This window comes from Octopus sinensis, linkage group LG21 (assembly GCF_006345805.1).
Source record: "Octopus sinensis linkage group LG21, ASM634580v1, whole genome shotgun sequence".
Taxonomy (NCBI): Eukaryota; Metazoa; Mollusca; class Cephalopoda; order Octopoda; family Octopodidae; genus Octopus; species Octopus sinensis.
In genome coordinates this window covers 10,573,660-10,591,294 of record NC_043017.1, presented here as the reverse complement: position 1 = coordinate 10,591,294, position 17,635 = coordinate 10,573,660, and the positions used below count along the sequence as shown (strand labels likewise).

General features: G+C 36.9%; 1 protein-coding gene across 2 annotated transcripts in view; it reads right to left on the bottom strand.

The window, feature by feature from the left end:
• Window positions 1-9,653: 9,653 nt before the first annotated feature.
• Window positions 9,654-17,635, bottom strand: part of LOC115222922 (nuclear receptor subfamily 5 group A member 2) — a 254,655-nt gene continuing 246,673 nt past the window's right edge. Inside the window, exons 6-8 of one of the 2 annotated variants that reach the window (XM_036512049.1) lie at window positions 14,911-15,015; window positions 12,683-12,836; window positions 9,654-10,690 (exon numbers count right to left, since the gene is read on the bottom strand). In XM_036512049.1, coding sequence (XP_036367942.1) covers window positions 10,443-10,690; window positions 12,683-12,836; window positions 14,911-15,015 — 507 coding nt within the window. In that variant the 3' untranslated portion in view covers window positions 9,654-10,442. The remainder of the gene's footprint in view (window positions 10,691-12,682; window positions 12,837-14,910; window positions 15,016-17,635) is intronic. The other variant, XM_029793317.2, reaches the window with a different exon arrangement.

The following is a 17,635-nucleotide window of genomic DNA, read 5'->3' as shown; positions in this document are numbered from 1 at the left end:
GGTGTAGGTGGTGGAGTAAATTAATCAAAATAAAAACATGATGCCAAGGATTCAGCGGTACATATGTTTCAGGCCTTTATTAGACGGATTTATAACAATGCATAATGTGAAGAAGACCATAGACACACATTATGCATTGTTATAAATCCGTCTAATAAAAGCCCGAAACATATGTACCGCTGAATCCTTGGCATCATGTTTTTATTTTGATTAATTTATATATATATATATATATATATATATATATATATATATATATATATATATATATGCATATATACACACATTCACACACACACACACATGTACACATATTTTGTATAAATACATGTAGACCCACATGATCCATAAGGACTTTACATAAAAACTATATACTCTGTATTGAATTTGTTATTTAAAATAAGCAAAAATTTTCCGTTTCTCATTTATAAATTCAATTTCTTCATCTGGGTAATGGGGGGGATAAAGAGGGTGGGGTCCTTAAATACACCCTTTTTATATTTGTTTTTGTTAATTTTATATACACATTTTTTCCTCCAAGACATATACTCATGTTTATATACAATGCATACTACATATGTATATACACAGGTAGTTTATTTAGGAGGACCAAGAGGCTTGTCGCCATAGAGATTCTCAGACATGTTTTAGTCCCTGACACAGGAATCGGCAGAACCCTGTCTATTTGCCAATTCCTGTATGAGGGACTGGTAACATACCAGGTAAACTCAAATGGAGTGACAGGCCTCTAAGTCTGCAATAAATAAACCATTGCACTCTACTGTGGTAGAGGGCTTTCTTTGTTCCCAAAACAATATATATACATACATGCATATATATATATATATATGCATATATACACACATTCACACACACACACACATGTACACATATTTTGTATAAATACATGTAGACCCACATGATCCATAAGGACTTTACATAAAAACTATATACTCTGTATTGAATTTGTTATTTAAAATAAGCAAAAATTTTCCGTTTCTCATTTATAAATTCAATTTCTTCATCTGGGTAATAGGGGGGGATAAAGAGGGTGGGGTCCTTAAATACACCCTTTTTATATTTGTTTTTGTTAATTTTATATACACATTTTTTCCTCCAAGACATATACTCATGTTTATATACAATGCATACTACATATGTATATACACAGGTAGTTTATTTAGGAGGACCAAGAGGCTTGTCGCCATAGAGATTCTCAGACATGTTTTAGTCCCTGACACAGGAATCGGCAGAACCCTGTCTATTTGCCAATTCCTGTATGAGGGACTGGTAACATACCAGGTAAACTCAAATGGAGTGACAGGCCTCTAAGTCTGCAATAAATAAACCATTGCACTCTACTGTGGTAGAGGGCTTTCTTTGTTCCCAAAACAATATATATACATACATGCATATATATATATATATGTTAAATTAAACTTATATTGAAAGTCAACAAAGTTTTCTTTAGAAGCACTGAGATGTTTTGAAAGATACAGATAAGGAAATAATTTTATTCTCAAATGCAGGATCATGCTATAAATATACCATCAATAGGATAATCTATCCATATAATTTGGATAGTTAATCCTGTTCATGCTATATTATTAGCATTATCCTGCATTTGAGATTAAAATTATTTCCTTATCTATCTATCTATATATTTATATATATATATATATATATATATATATATATATCATCATCATCATAGAAACCTGCTTCATATCTAAAGATATGATTCCAAAATTGAAACACTGAAGCTACTGAATAAAAATACAAGCCACCCAGTAGTGGGAGCCCCTGTCTTAATTCAGTTCTCCCTCTCTCCTACCCCCTTGTCTCATTATTTTGTTATGGTCCTGCATTCCCTGTCACTCAATGTCTCAATGAATGTCCAATGTTTAGTGTAATGTAAGGTCTTACTAAAGGGTCAAGCAGTGCAGCACCTCATGATGGAATGAACCCCCACCAATTCCTTTTAAAATTAAGAACAAGTATAGAACTGTGTCTCTAAGGTTCTTTTTCCTTTTTAAAATTTTTTTGCCTCCCTAATTTCAACAGCATAGTCTATGGACAAGCAGCAGTGTTACCCCTGTATATCTTCTGGGATTATTTGGGAAGAGAAATGGAGCAAGAGAAAGCTACAAAGAACTCATACTTTGATTCTGGTAGATAATCTGGCTGGACTGAGAAATCAGTGGCCTCAAGTGGGCCTCCCTTCAAAAGGACAGTTTTCTCAGGCGGCTTATTACTGACCACAAGCAGGGGCACTGTCATATCTAGTAGTGGGACTAGCACTGGTGACATGAAACAAGCATTTGGTACACTCTGTAAAGTGGTCAGCATCAGGAAGAACATCCAGCTATAGCAACCATGGCAAAGCAGGGCATGATGCAGTCCTCAGGTTCCCTGGATCCGGTCAAAAGGGTGACAATGATGATGTTTTAAATCAATCAAAAATATTTGATTATATGACCATCCCACAGAGTGACACCTCACTTGAGAGTTTATCTGTCAACTGGAATCCAGAATGGAGTCTGTTTTGTCCACTTGGCCTACAAACAGTCACTTCGGAAACACTTGATCACTGCTCCTTCCAGAGATAGCAGACAGCTTGGAGTGGCTATCTTGAGTGGAGGGTGATTGGTTAACTATAGTGGAAAGTAACTGGTTGTCTGGAGTGAGGGGATGACTAGTTATATAGAGTGGAATGTAATTGGTCACCTGGAGTGGAGTGAAACTGTCCACTCAAGTGAAAGATGGTCTTTTATTGCTTGTGAAGTGGAAAATGTAAGAGAAAGAGAGAGAGAGAGAGACGCATATGTGTGTGTGTGTGTGTGAGCATTGAGTTTCCATGGAAACTGGATTTTCCTCTTCAGCCATTGTTTAATCTCAGGTTAGTCCTGATCAGGTATTTCTCTATATCAAAGACATTCCAGCCATGACCATCCTCTCTGTTCAGGTATTGGAATCTACTACATTGTCTAACAAGTTCTTCCCTGTTTTAAGGCAAACAAGTGGTATAATTCAAGAGGGATTTAGCTGCTATTTCTAACAGACCAAGGGTTCTCCATTAGTTTGGCACGACTCATGTCTTTAACAGGAATTGAACCTTGTACCAAGAATTACCAATTCCTGCTAACTGGCTGTTAGTGGATTCAGATAAACGAATATGAGACCCTTGTCTACATTATTACTGTAATCTGCAAGAAAAAAATTGCCACAAACCCAACTGTCCTAATAAAAAGGATAAAAGATGTTTTAAATAATATAACCCTAGATATCTCTGAACAAACGAGATGGTCATGGCTAGAGAATTGCCTGATTAAAGTTCATTTGGGGCTAAAATAACAATGACTTTGGAACATTCGTTGGGGAGTGGGGATTAGATGTGAAGAAGAATTTTTCTTTTTTGAATGGCTTAGTCTGGATTTAGTCAGGGCCAAACTGAGGCCCTATGGGACTTTCTGAATGGCACCTTTAACTAAAAATTACCCTGAATTTTTTAAGTGGTGCAGCCCATGATGAGCAAAATCTCATGTGGCTTGCTTCTGGAAAAGGGTTGCCTATGTCTGGGATTTAAAGGACTACAATCAGTCAATGAGATGACCAGGGGCAGCTGTCTGGATACTGATAATTTGGTATTGCAGACTGGACATTGAACCTGTTTTGGTACTGGAGGCAAACACCTCCATTGCACACACAGGCAGGGAAACATACAGAGAGAGAGAGAGAGAGAGAGAAAAAAAGACATTACACATACATAGAAACGTCCCCAGATGTGCTGGTCAGAACAAGTTATGGATTAACTGCAGCCCTGCAGGATTTTCAGAATGGCAGGCCTTATGAAAAATTACCTTGAAGTATTTTTAGTAGTGTGGCTGCTTGATGATGACCCACGTCTCATGCAACCTGCTTCTCAAAAAAACTAAATTTGTCCATTCTTGGTCTAGAGGCAGAGAATAAACAGAGTCACCAGAACATTGGATGGAAAGCTTCATGGTATTTTCTCCATCTGCCACGAGTTCAAATCCCGCTGAGGTCAACTCTGCCTTTCATCCTTTCAGAGGCGATAAAAAGAAAAACATACTAATCCAAAGCATTCAATTAGGGAATAAACTTATCTCCTTCCCCACCTTTCCTGATCCTTTTTCTGCATTCTTTCTTACACTCACCTTCTTTTATCTCAAGTTTTTGTTCTTACTAGTTACTTTCACTCATCCTCATACAATGCAAAGAGCAGTCTTGTCTCTCAGTTATACCAAGACACCTGTTCCTCTCTCTCTTATACTTTAATCGCATCACCAGCCATAAAGTCTCCTGACCCCTTTATTACATCCCCACTCAGTTAAGGAGTCTCTTTTCTTTTCCCTTGTCTTGTGAGTTACTCGGTGACCTCACTACTGCCAGCATCACAAAAAGAAAGCACCCTGTACACTCTGTAATCTGGCAGATGCTAGGAAGGGTCTCCAGCCATAGAAGTTATGCCAAAACAGACACTGGAGCACGATGCAGTCCTCTGCTTCTAAGCCCTGACCCCTCATCATCACCAGCCACCCTTATATATTGCAGGAGGTAGCCATGTAGCTTCTCTACAGCAGGACTTCTATGCCTGTCCCTGGCACAAAGCCACCTATTCCCCTCTGCCACACCCCACTCGGTCAAAACTCTGCAAAGTGGTTGGTATTAGAAAGAGTGTCCAGCAGTAGAAATCCTGCACAGTGGAGCTCACCTCAGTCCTCTGGCAGAAAGTTATGACCCTTCCTCGTTTCCATCATTGTCTTCTTTCAAGCTGTCCATATATAATGCGGGGATTAGCCATGTAACCCTTCTCTAGCAAGTCACTTGTTCTTGTCTTTCCATCATGCTTTAATCTCTCAACACCTGGCATAAAACCTCTTCATCGCATCCCCCAACCTCTTCATCGCATCCTAGGAAGCCAAGTGCTCTTTCCCTTTGCCTTAGGAGTTACTCAGAAACGTCACAAGTGCCAGTGCTACAAAAGGAAGAAAGGAAAAGCACCCAGTACACACAGTAAAGTGGTTGGTGTTAGGCAGGGCACCGAGCTATAGCAGGCTCTGGAGTACAACGGAGTCCTCTAGCTTGTAGAACAGTCCAACTCATGCCAGCATGGAAGACAAACAGATGATGATGATGGTAATGATAAGAAAATACTTTACGGTATTTTTTCTGGTTCTTTGCATTCTGAGTACAAATCCAATCATGGCCTTCCAACTTGGGTGGAAGACATAATTTGTCAACTGGTTTAATGCCACCACCTTGGGTATCTTTGGTGAGTAACCAGTCTGTTGTATTTGGGACCAAGTCCTCTGTTTGAAGAGGATACCTTCCTCTCTCTCTCTCTCCCTTCCACCAGTCTTGGAGGCCCCTTAAAGGGTCATGTGCACTGAATTCCTTCTTTAAGGACATAAGTTTGCACAACTTTTGGCACCAAACAATCCGACCATGACATCCTCAACCCTTCACCATTCAGATTCCTACTCCATCAAATGTAATGCTTATTTATTCCCATCGTTTTGAAGCAGACAGCTATTATTTCACAGCTTCAAGATTCTAATGATGTGTTTATTTTTATAACGGCATTGTAGGGTAGGTGTAAGAGGCCAGATCTGGCCAGTTTGAACACAAAACAGGTGGAATATTTGCGACTGATATGACTAGTTAAAATGTTGAGGGAGGTGGGGGGGTCAATCAATGAAAAAGAGTCAATGAGAAAGCTTCTATGTGGTTAACTTGTTTGCTACAAATAGCAGACAAATTTCCCTTATAACATACTGCCTTAAAAAAAGAAGGAAGGACAGATCCAATAGTCAGGATAACCAGGCCTGAAATGCCTTTTATCATAGGGTGACTGGATCAGAGCTGACGTGGAGCCAAACAACAATGACAAACCCTGAAATATGGAAGTCAAAACCAACCTTTATGGGATTTGAACTTAAAACATAAGGGGACATAACCCAATACAGCCATCGTCTGCCTTCTAGATTATTCTGGTTACAGAATTAATTCTACATTTAGGGAAACTAAACTAAAGATTTATACAAAACATACACACGCACACACACACACGTATATATATCATTGGGAGTAGGGAATGAAACAGGTAAATATGTACTATATATGTTTCCAAAGAAAGCTGGCCAGAAGTTATGTAACTTTAACTCATTACATACATGTTTAGCTCCCAACTCTTCAAGTACTTTTGGCTTTTGTTTACAAAGTTCATTGAAAAAAACATAGGGTTTGATGAACAGGGAGGAAACTACTACTTCAATAACAGCAAAATGGTGGCACAACCCTCCCCACAATACACTGTGTGTGTGTATGGGGGGGGGGGAGCAATAGCAGCACAATGTGTGCATGTGAGAGAAAGAGAGTTATAGTTCTCAATTGATGCAGAAGTTCCATGTCAACCCAGAACCATACTTTTACCTCTCCAGATTTAGCGTCACAGCAATACCACTGTACCTTCCTTACCAGTCACCACTCACCAACGTCCACTTACCGTACTCATCAGTCAGTGTCCAGCCATCTACAGCAGCAGCAGCCAGTGTCCATCTAATCACCATGGCAACCATATTATTTATATGCACAAAATAATTATCACAGAATATTTTATACACAATCAATCACCTGTTTCTTTTTGTTTTTTTCTTGTTTCTTTCTCTTGTGTAGTTTTTAATCAATAATCCCTCCTCCTGCAGTATCATCCTGATCCTCTTCTGCCTCCTCCTCATAACTATCAACATATTCCTGTCATCTTGTTATGACAATGACGATGTTGTTGTTGTTACTATAAACGTTTGTTCCTCTTCATTCTCGTTAATTTTATCCATGTTAAATAATTTCACAATGTGTTTTTTTTTGTTCTATTTTTAATATAAAATTAATAAAATGTTTTTTTTCTTCAGTTCACTTTCTTTTTTTTGTTTTTTACATTCATCACAATTATCCTCATTTATTAGTATCACTATATTTGATGGCATGTAAGATGCAAATCTTTTTTTGTCCCCCATCTTCACCCCTGAAAAAAAAAACAAAATCAAAAACTAAATGTCTCAAAAATACCACCCCAGGTCCTATATGCAAAACTGGATCTCTCATAAGCTAACCTTTTCCTCTGAATATGTGTTGTTGAAATTAGGGTGCATCTAATATGCACATGCTTCTTTTATGCCATCAAATACAGTACTTAAAAAAAAAGTTTCAATGCCTTGTTGAACAGTGAAAATGCAATGTACCACTATCTCTCTGCTTAAAGATATATTCCTGATCTAGTTACATATAAAATAATAATAATAATAATAATAATGATAATAATAATAATAACAACAACAATAATAATCCTTTCTACTATAGGCACAAGGCCTGAAATTAGGGGAAGTGGGTAAGTTGATTACATCAACACCAGTGCATAACTGGTACTTATTTAATCAACCCCAAAAGGATGAAAGGCAAGGTCAACCTTGGCGGAATTTGAATTCAGAATGTAAAGATGGATAAAACGCTGCTAAGCATTTTACCTGGCATGCTAACATTTCTGTCAGCTTGCTGCCTTAATAATAATAATAATAATAATAATGGTTTCAAATTTTGCCACAAGGGTAGCAATTCTGTGCTAACGATTCTGCCAGCTGACACCTTAATAATAATAAATAATAATAATATAATAATAATAATACTAGTGAATAATGATGATTTCAAATTTTGTCAGAAGGTCAGCACTTTTAGGGGAGGGGGCAAGTCGATTACATCAACCCCAGAACACAACTGGTACTCATTTTTAATCGGTCCTTAAATGATGAAAGGCAAAGTCAACCTCCACGGAATTCGAAATCAGAATGTAAAAGGCAAACGATAAAAGCTGCAAAGCATTGTGCCCCCCGTGTGACAATCATTCTGCCAGCTCATTGCCTTCTGACAAAATAATAATAATGATAATGATAATAATAATAATGGTTTCAAATTTTTGCCACAAGGGCAACCATTTTAGGGGAGGGGAAGAATCGATTACAGTGATCCCAGTGTTCAACTGGTACTTATTTTTAGCGACCCTGAAAGGATGAAAGGCAAAGGCAACCTCAGCAGAATTTGAACTCAGAACATAGCGCCAGGCGAAGTACCACTAAGCATTTCGTCCAGCATGCTAATGATTCTCCCAGCTCACTGCCTTAATAATAATAATAATAATAATAATAATAATAATAATAATAATAATAATAATACAAAAACAAAAGAATCACCACACTTCCCCTTCTGCCTCTTTCCTCTTCTAAAATTTTAAAATCACTGTCAATAGCCAACAAAAAAAAGAAAAAAGAAAATGAAAAGGAACAATTTAAGCAAAAAAAAAATGAAAGTAACAAAAACAAAAAAAAACAAAAGAAACAACAAAATTATCTCCAGAGTTTGAGGTTTATAAAAAACAGAAAATATTTCACAAAACAAATATTATACATAAATGTGGTATATATACATAGCATATACATATAGCATATAATATATCTATACACACACACACACACATATATATATATATAAAGGCCATATGCATACATTTATACATACATATATAGAATATGTATATATATGTATATATATATATAAAAGCCATATGCATACATTTATACATCCATATATAGAATGTATATATATATATATATATATAAAAGCCATATGCATAAATATATAGCATATATAAAATTTTATATATATACACACAATATAACATAAAAATGTATATATATACATACATACATACACACATTATATAACATAAAAATTAAATTATATGTGTATATATACATGCATGTGTATGTATGTATGTGTGTGTGTATACATATATATATAAATATATATATATATAAAACAGAAAATATATATATATAGGTATATGTACATATATATACATACAAAATAATAACAATAACAACTAATAATAATAATAATAATAATAATAATAATTAATAATAATAATAATAATATAATGGTAGTGATTAATAAACCCTAAAACTCCTTCGTTATCAGATTTGATTTCATTTCATTTCACAGTGTTCTTTCTCTTTCAGTCCAGTTCTGTACTTTTGTCGATTTGAAAAAAAAAAAAACAAAAAAAAAAACACCAGACAGACAGGCAGGCAGGCAGACAAACAGAGAGACAGACCTCACCACAAGAACTCAGCTAGTCTTTTTTTAATATATATATATATATATATATATATATAGCATATATATATATATATATATAAAAGCCATATGCATAAATATATAGCATATATAAAATTTTATATATATACACACAATATAACATAAAAATGTATATATATACATACATACATACACACATTATATAACATAAAAATTAAATTATATGTGTATATATACATGCATGTGTATGTATGTATGTGTGTGTGTATACATATATATATAAATATATATATATATAAAACAGAAAATATATATATATAGGTATATGTACATATATATACATACAAAATAATAACAATAACAACTAATAATAATAATAATAATAATAATAATAATAATTAATAATAATAATAATAATAATAATAATGGTAGTGATTAATAAACCCTAAAACTCCTTCGTTATCAGATTTGATTTCATTTCATTTCACAGTGTTCTTTCTCTTTCAGTCCAGTTCTGTACTTTTGTCGATTTGAAAAAAAAAAAAAACAAAAAAAAAAACACCAGACAGACAGGCAGGCAGGCAGACAAACAGAGAGACAGACAGACAGACAGACCTCACCACAAGAACTCAGCTAGTCTTTTTTTAATATATATATATATATATATATATTATATATATATATATATAGCATATATATATATATATATATAGTATATATATAGTGTATATATATATATTGGGAACCAAAAAAAGTTAACAAAACAAAACAAAACAAAAATAAACAACAAAACAACAGGGTGTTTTTTCTTCTTTTTTACAGTGTGTACTTCCCATGGCGGCATCTTCCATCATCATCATCATCATAACAATAATAATCACGATGTTTAAAACAAAAAAAAAAAAAAAAAAACGATGCTGGATGCTGAAGAAAAATGCCAATAACAAAAAAAAATAAAATAAAATATAATTTCCAAAAAAAAAAAAAAGCCGCAGCTAGTTTCTTTTTTCTTTTTTGTTTTCAAGGTCTTTTTTTTGTCGCAATGCACTGCACTTCGTCATTTCCGGCATTAACTTCACAGCACCCCTACCCTACCCCAACATCTCGCTCCCCAAAAACTCCACCCACCCACCCTTCCCATTTCCCGAACCAACCCAGCTTTTTTCCCCTAACGTCTCCCATCCCAACCCAAACCCCCTCCCCCTACCAACACACACACAAAAATCCCAAGAATCTACACCGACTGGATGGAGCCTAAGGCAGGCAGTGTCTCACCTTCGTTTGGAATGCAACATCTCTGTGAGGAGAGTCTGCTCGGGGAGCTCTCCGTTTAAGTGTTTGATATACAAAAACTCCTCGCCGTGCATGCTTATCATGCGAATCTCTGGCAGGCGTAACAAAACCTGGCCAAACTTGTCCTTCATATTGGGATAAACACTAGTACAGTATTCCATCAAGGCAGTGTTGATTTTCTCCTGGCAGTCTTCAAGGAGTTGCCTGCTTTCCACACCTCCAACGTCTGCAAAGTAAAAATGATACATACATATAAAGGTTACATACATATAAAGGTTACATACACATAAAGGTTACATATGCATAAAGTGGTCGGGATTTGGAAGGGCATCCAGCAGTAGAAACCAGGCCGAAACAGACGTTAGAGCAGGATGCAGTGCTTGATCACATCACATCCTGTCAAACTGTCAAATTCATGCTCGCATGAAACATCATCATCATCATCATCGTTTAGCGTCCGCTTTCCATGCTAGCATGGGTTGGACGGTTCAACTGGGGTCTGGGAAGCCAGAAGGCTGCACCAGGCCCAGTCTGATCTGGTAATGTTTCTACGGCTGGATGCCCTTCCTAATGCCAACCACTCCATGAGTGTAGTGGGTGCTTTTTACATGCCACCAGCACAGGTGCCAGACTCGTCTGGCAAACGGCCACGATTGGATGTGGATATTAAAACACGGACATTAAATGTTGATGATGATGATGATATTAAATGTTACAAGAATCACATGATATATTTGTTGCAAATTAATTTTATTTTAATTTAATAAAGTAGTTTTACATGTGAAAAATTAATATTCATCACCTGTCTGGCACCTGTGCAGGTGGCACGTAAAAAGCACCCACTACACTCACGGAGTGGTTGGCGTTAGGAAGGGCATCCAGCCATAGAAACACTGCCAAATCTGACTGGGCCTGATGAAGCCTTCCGGCTTCACAGACCCCAGTTAAACCGTCCAACCCATGCCAGCATGGAAAACGGACGCTAAATGATGATGATGATGATGATGATGATCACCATTTAATGACAGGTTTCTGTGCTGCCATAGGTTGGACAATTTGACAAGTGATGCACAAATGTCTACTTCAGTATGGTTTCTACAGCTGGATGCCCTTCTGCTTGCCAACCCTTTTACTGGGTGTTCTATTTTACATGCCACTGGCAATAATGAAGATTGCCTCATAGCTTGCAAGACTTAGGGCCTAAAGTAGCCCCATATACCTAAGGGAGAACAGAAGAAAGAGCATTCAAGAAAACAATAATTTCCAAGGTTCCAGCCCCTTATTTTATTTTGTTACTTTTTATTTAATTATTCAATTTTAAAAAAAAATTTAAATAATAATAATAATAATAATAATCTTTTCTCCTATGGGCACAAGGCCTGAAATTTCGGGGGAGGAAGTAATTGATTACGTCAACCCCAGTACTCAACTGGTACTTGATTTATTGATCCTGAAAAGGATGAAAGGCAAAGTCCACCTCTGTGGAATAATCAACATCATCATTATTTCCCATCCGCTTTCCATGCTGGCATGAGTTGTACGGTTAGATTGAAAACTGGTAAGCTGGGGGGTGGCTGTACCAGGTTCTAAGCTGATTTGGCACGGTTTCTACGGCTGGATACCCTTCCTAATGCCAAACACTCCGAGAGAGTAGTAGGTGTATTTTATGTGCCATTGACCTGACACTGGCCACAGCTATGGTCTCACATGGTTTGACAGGTCAACACAAGCCAAAGGTCTCAGTCACCTGTCAGTACCTCCATGAGGTCCAACGCCTCATGGAGGTCTCAAATTTTGGCACAGGGCTAGTGATTTCAGGGAGAAATTAAACTGATTGCATCAACCCCAAGAGGATAAAAGGCAAAGTCAACCATGGCAACATTTGAACTCAAACTGAAAAATAGCAAGAAGCAAAGCATTTTGTCTGACGCACTAACAATTCTGCCTGTTAGCCGCTTTACAATAATAATGGTTTCAAATTTCAGCACAAGGCCAGCAATTTGAGTTGGGGTGTAAGTGAATTACATAGACCCCTGTGTTCAACTAGCTCTTCCTTTTATCGACCCCAAAATGGATGAATGGCAAAGTCGACCTTGGTGGAATTTGAACTCAGAACATAGAAGATGGGGGAGATGCTGCTAACCATTCTGCCAGCTCGTTGCCTTAACAACGATGATAACAACAACAACAACAACAACAGCAACAATTGAGCACTTACCGGGGTTCAAAAGCACTAAATATTTGAGACAAACATATTCGTTTTCATCAATTTTTAGTTCCCGCATCTTTTTGATAAGATCCTGCAGTCTCTCTCTCATGTCACCTAAACCTATTTTATCGAAGAAATCTGCGTTTAATCTGTGACCACTTGCCTGTATGAACACAAAAGAGAGAGAAAATTATTTTATATATATGCACACACACACACACACATATATACATGTGTATATATTATATATATATATATATATATATATATACACACACATACACATATATACATGTATATATATTTCTTTACTGCCCACAAGGGGCTAAACATAGAGGGAACAAACAAGGACAGACAAAGGGATTAAGTCGATTACATCGACCCCAGTATGAAACTGGTACTTTATTTATCGACCCCGAAAGGATGAAAGGCAAAGTCGACTTCGGTGGAATTTGAACTCAGAACGTAATGACAGACGAAATACCGCTAAGCATTTTGCCTGGCGCGCTAACGTTTCTGCCAGCTCGCCTTATATATATATATGTATGTATATAGTAACCACAAAGGGTTGATGATTGTAGGAAAGTGAGATACAGTGATGGTTGTTATTGTGTCGGTGGCGGAAGTGTCATGATGGTAGTGGTGGTGGTGTGGCAAAGATGAAGTGGTGAGGGTAGTGGTAATGTGTGGTGATACCATAATGGTGTTGGTTGGGACAGTGGTAGTGGATGTGGAATGAGAGCATATTGATGATATAGAGATGACAGTGATGATGTAGTTATGTTAGTAGTGACAGCATTTAAACAGGTTGTGCTCATATATAATCAAAATCAGTAATTTTAATTTATATATGAATATGAGAACAGTCAAAATCAAAATCAAAATCAAACCAAAAAGCAGAACCAAAATTGAGGCCGATCAACATCAGTGGAAATTGCAGCTGTGGTTAAGCGAACCATCCGATCGTTGTCGGCGCTGCCCCATCTGGCCTCTGTGCCGGTGGCACGTAAAAGCACCATCCGCTCGTGTCCGTTGCCAGCCTCACCTGGCCCCCGTGCCAGTGGCACGTAAAAGCACCATCCGTTCGTGTCCGTTGCCAGCTCTGTCTGGCACCTGTGCAGGTGGCACGTAAAAAGCACCCACTACACTCACGGAGTGGTTGGTGTTAGGAAGGGCATCCAGCCATAGAAACATTGCCAGATCTGACTGGGCCTGATGAAGCCTTCTGGCTTCACAGACCCCAGTTGAACCGTCCAACCCATGCTAGCATGGAAAGCGGACGCTAAATGATGATGATGATGATGATGAAAGAGGGGATTTCAATCCAGCTTAAGTTTTCTATTGTAGTTAACCAGGTAGAATTTATTTTCATGTCGGCAATTGCTAATTAATTTGTTTTTCCCAGTTTAAAATTCATATTCCCTTTGTTAGAATTTAGAACTTCTCACCATTGCACGGGTTGCAGAGGCTGTGTCCATTAATACATTATCTGATAAAATCCACTTAGAAATTTTACAATTGGGACAATTCTCTGTCAAGTGCCATATACAGCAACACTGTATGATAAGAAATTCCCATTACATCTACATCACTCTGGGTTTATTAGAAAAGTGACTTTTACTAAAGCCCTCCTGCTGACCAGTGGTTCGTGAGAAAAATTTGGTAGATGGAAATTGTGCAGAAACCCACCAAGCATTGCAGGATTTAGGCATAAGCTAAACACTTCACAAACAGTTCTACACACTGCATCACATATGAAGGAAACTGTATGTAATTGCTGCTTCACATACTAGAAATAGCAGCTAAATTTCAAATTTCCCACAGATCACACCACAACATGTTAACACACACTCAGAAAAGAGAGAAGGAAAAAAAACATGTGAGTATTTAGTGGATAATATAGTTCTGGATAATGTTGTGGTCTGAAGACAAGATTGATGGTCACAGCAGGTTGGATGCCTCCTGATCATAGGTGGTGGGGCTTGTTTGGAGCTGACTTGGAGTAAACAACCAGCACCATGGTACCATACGGCACAACCCTCACATGCACAGGTCCACACACATAATACACATATACATGCAGCACCATAAACGCACACAAAAACATGTTCAGCTCCACACACACACAGACACAAACCACACAATACTACACACACTCACATAAACAACACAATACTATACACACACACACACACACACACAGAAGATGACAGAGGTGCCAGGCACCACATACTAACCAATGTAAACTCTGAGGTGGAATTTGTGTTAAGTTGTCGATATAAAAAATCCAAAATTAATAATTCACTCCAAGAATTTTGTAGAAGTTTCATTTGGTTCTCAACCTAAAAAGACAAAAAAAACATTGGAAAATATTAAGAGGATCAAACTATGTTTATTTATTGTTGTTGTTTTTTTTTTTTTTATTCATATTTCTATAATCTCAACTGACCATAAGGGTTGTGGGTTCAAGTCTTAGTAACAGCAGTAATAAGAATTGTTTCTTCTGAAAACTTGAGAAAACTTTTGTAAGAGGTGTGTGTGAGTGTGTATGGGTGGCTTTTAATGTTGTCTCTGCAGATTTTCTATACAATTTAGAGCCAGTACTGAAAGTTATGACATTTCATATATGAATATGTCTATGTAAACAATGCTATTGAAGATAGAAAAATCATGGGTGTAGATGCATGTTTCAGGAATTATTGCTCCTTCTTCAGTATCACATCATATGTGTTTGTGTGTATGTGCATGTAATAGAAAGAGAGAGTGAATTTGATAGACAGAAACTAAGTGGATACCCATTGTATATCTGTGTGTATGTGTGTTGGTTTGTTTACATATCTGTAAGTTAGTGGTTTAGCAATAGAGACCAGAAGAACAAGCACCAGACTTGAAAACAAAATAATAAGTACCAGGATTGATTTGTTCAACAGAAACCTTTCAAAGGGATATTCCAGCATGGCCACAATCCAATGACTGATGCAAATAAAAGTTTCATGTAAACAAAATATTATCTAAACCAAGACTCTCTTCACAATCCAGAGTCATTCCAAATCAACAAAATCCATAGAAATAGCAAAAAATTTATGACTTTGGGTTCTTTTTCTGTTTTATTTTTCAGAGTGGAGGTGGTCATATATGAATGTTTCCATGATGGTAGGCTTAATCTGTCAGCAGCATTAAACACCACCTCCTGGCCCCTTGGGTGCTTTTAACAGTGTCCATTCAATAACAAGCATTCCTGTCAGGCCCTCTGCCCCAAAATGACTTCCTTGATGTCCACTTAAATAGTTAATGGGAGACAACTATATTCGCAATCACCATAGAAAAACCTAACTTTCATTGCTTATCTCACTTCCTCACAGTTTTCTAATATACTGAAGAAAGATAACCTAGCTTTATTGTATTTTTTAAAAAAAAGCATCATGGAAGGGTCATTATGTCAAAATAAACACATACACACACTGGTTCTATTTCACTTCCTTTATGATTATTACTATTATTATTATTATTATTATTTGCCGGTGGCACATAAAAAGCACCATCCGATCATGGCCGTAGCCAGCCCCGCCTGGCCCCCGTGCCGGTGGCACGTAAAAGGCACCATCCGATTGTGGCCGTTTCCAGCCTCGTCTGGCACCTGTGCCGGTGGCATGTAAAAAGCACCCACTACATTCATGGAGTGGTTGGCGTTAGGAAGGGCATCCAGCCGTAGAAACATTGCCAGATCAGACTGGGCCTGGTGCAGCCTTCTGGCTTCCCAGACCCCAGTTGAACCGTCCAACGCATGCAAGCATGGAAAGCGAACGCTAAACGATGATGATGATTAGTCAATTAAGTTAACCAGTTAACTTATTGATTGTTTAATTAATCATTCTGTTAACCAATCAATAAGTTGTGTTTGTCAAAGTCCTTTCATTGCCCTTCACAACCTCTATAATGACATACCCTCTTTACTCCAAGGTCAACTTCAAATCTGTCCGAGAGAATTTTCTAATATATATATATATATATATATATATATATAATTTCCATCTATGTGGACAATTTGAAAATGCTTTGCTTTCTGGTTTAATTAAGATCCCACCCAGCAGTCAGTTGTATCTGATGCCTATTCCTCAATTGTACAAAGCTGGAGTTGAAAAAACCCCATTGTTTTGGGGTCAAAATTTGAAACTAAGCCCTCACTCTTCTGTACGAAAGAAACAAAGTTTAACCTCATTTTGTAAAAAAACTCACTGTCTGGATTTTCTCTTTAATTATTCAAGCTTAATGACAGCTAATATTGGCATCAAGCTGTGAGTTAGAATTCAATAATATTATTTATTAATGAATTATTTTATTATTCATTTATTAACCTTTTAGTACTTAAACCAGTCAAATCTGGCCAAAATATTCGGCCTGTTTTAAGTACAATGTAGCCAGATCTGGCCTCTCATGCCAGCCCTACAATACCATTCTGAAAACTAACAGTTACCTCATCAAAATCTCAAAGTTACAAAATGTGAATAAATAAACATTGCATTTTGACTGAGTAATCTGAATGCAAATGGGTTAATGATTTAGCCGAGAAATCAATGCCCAGAAATCCATATCTTGTGAATATATTTCAAAACACCAACTTCACTGTATTCAACCAACCTTGGTAGGTGCATGAACATGACAACAGTTCAACTCACATTCACAGTATACACAAACGATTGTTATATAACATCAAGTTTCAACTAAATTTATACAATATTTTATGACTTTTAGATTGGACTAACTGCATTTCATCAAGATCTATAGATTCTAACAGGATCACTGTATACAACCTACCTTGGCAGGTGCAAGACCATGACAACAGGTAAAAGCCATATTCACAATGCACATAAAAGAATTGTTATATTGCAGATGAAATTTCATCAACATTTATGCAATAATTATATACTTTTATTTGCATATTGTACGAACTGCATTTCATCA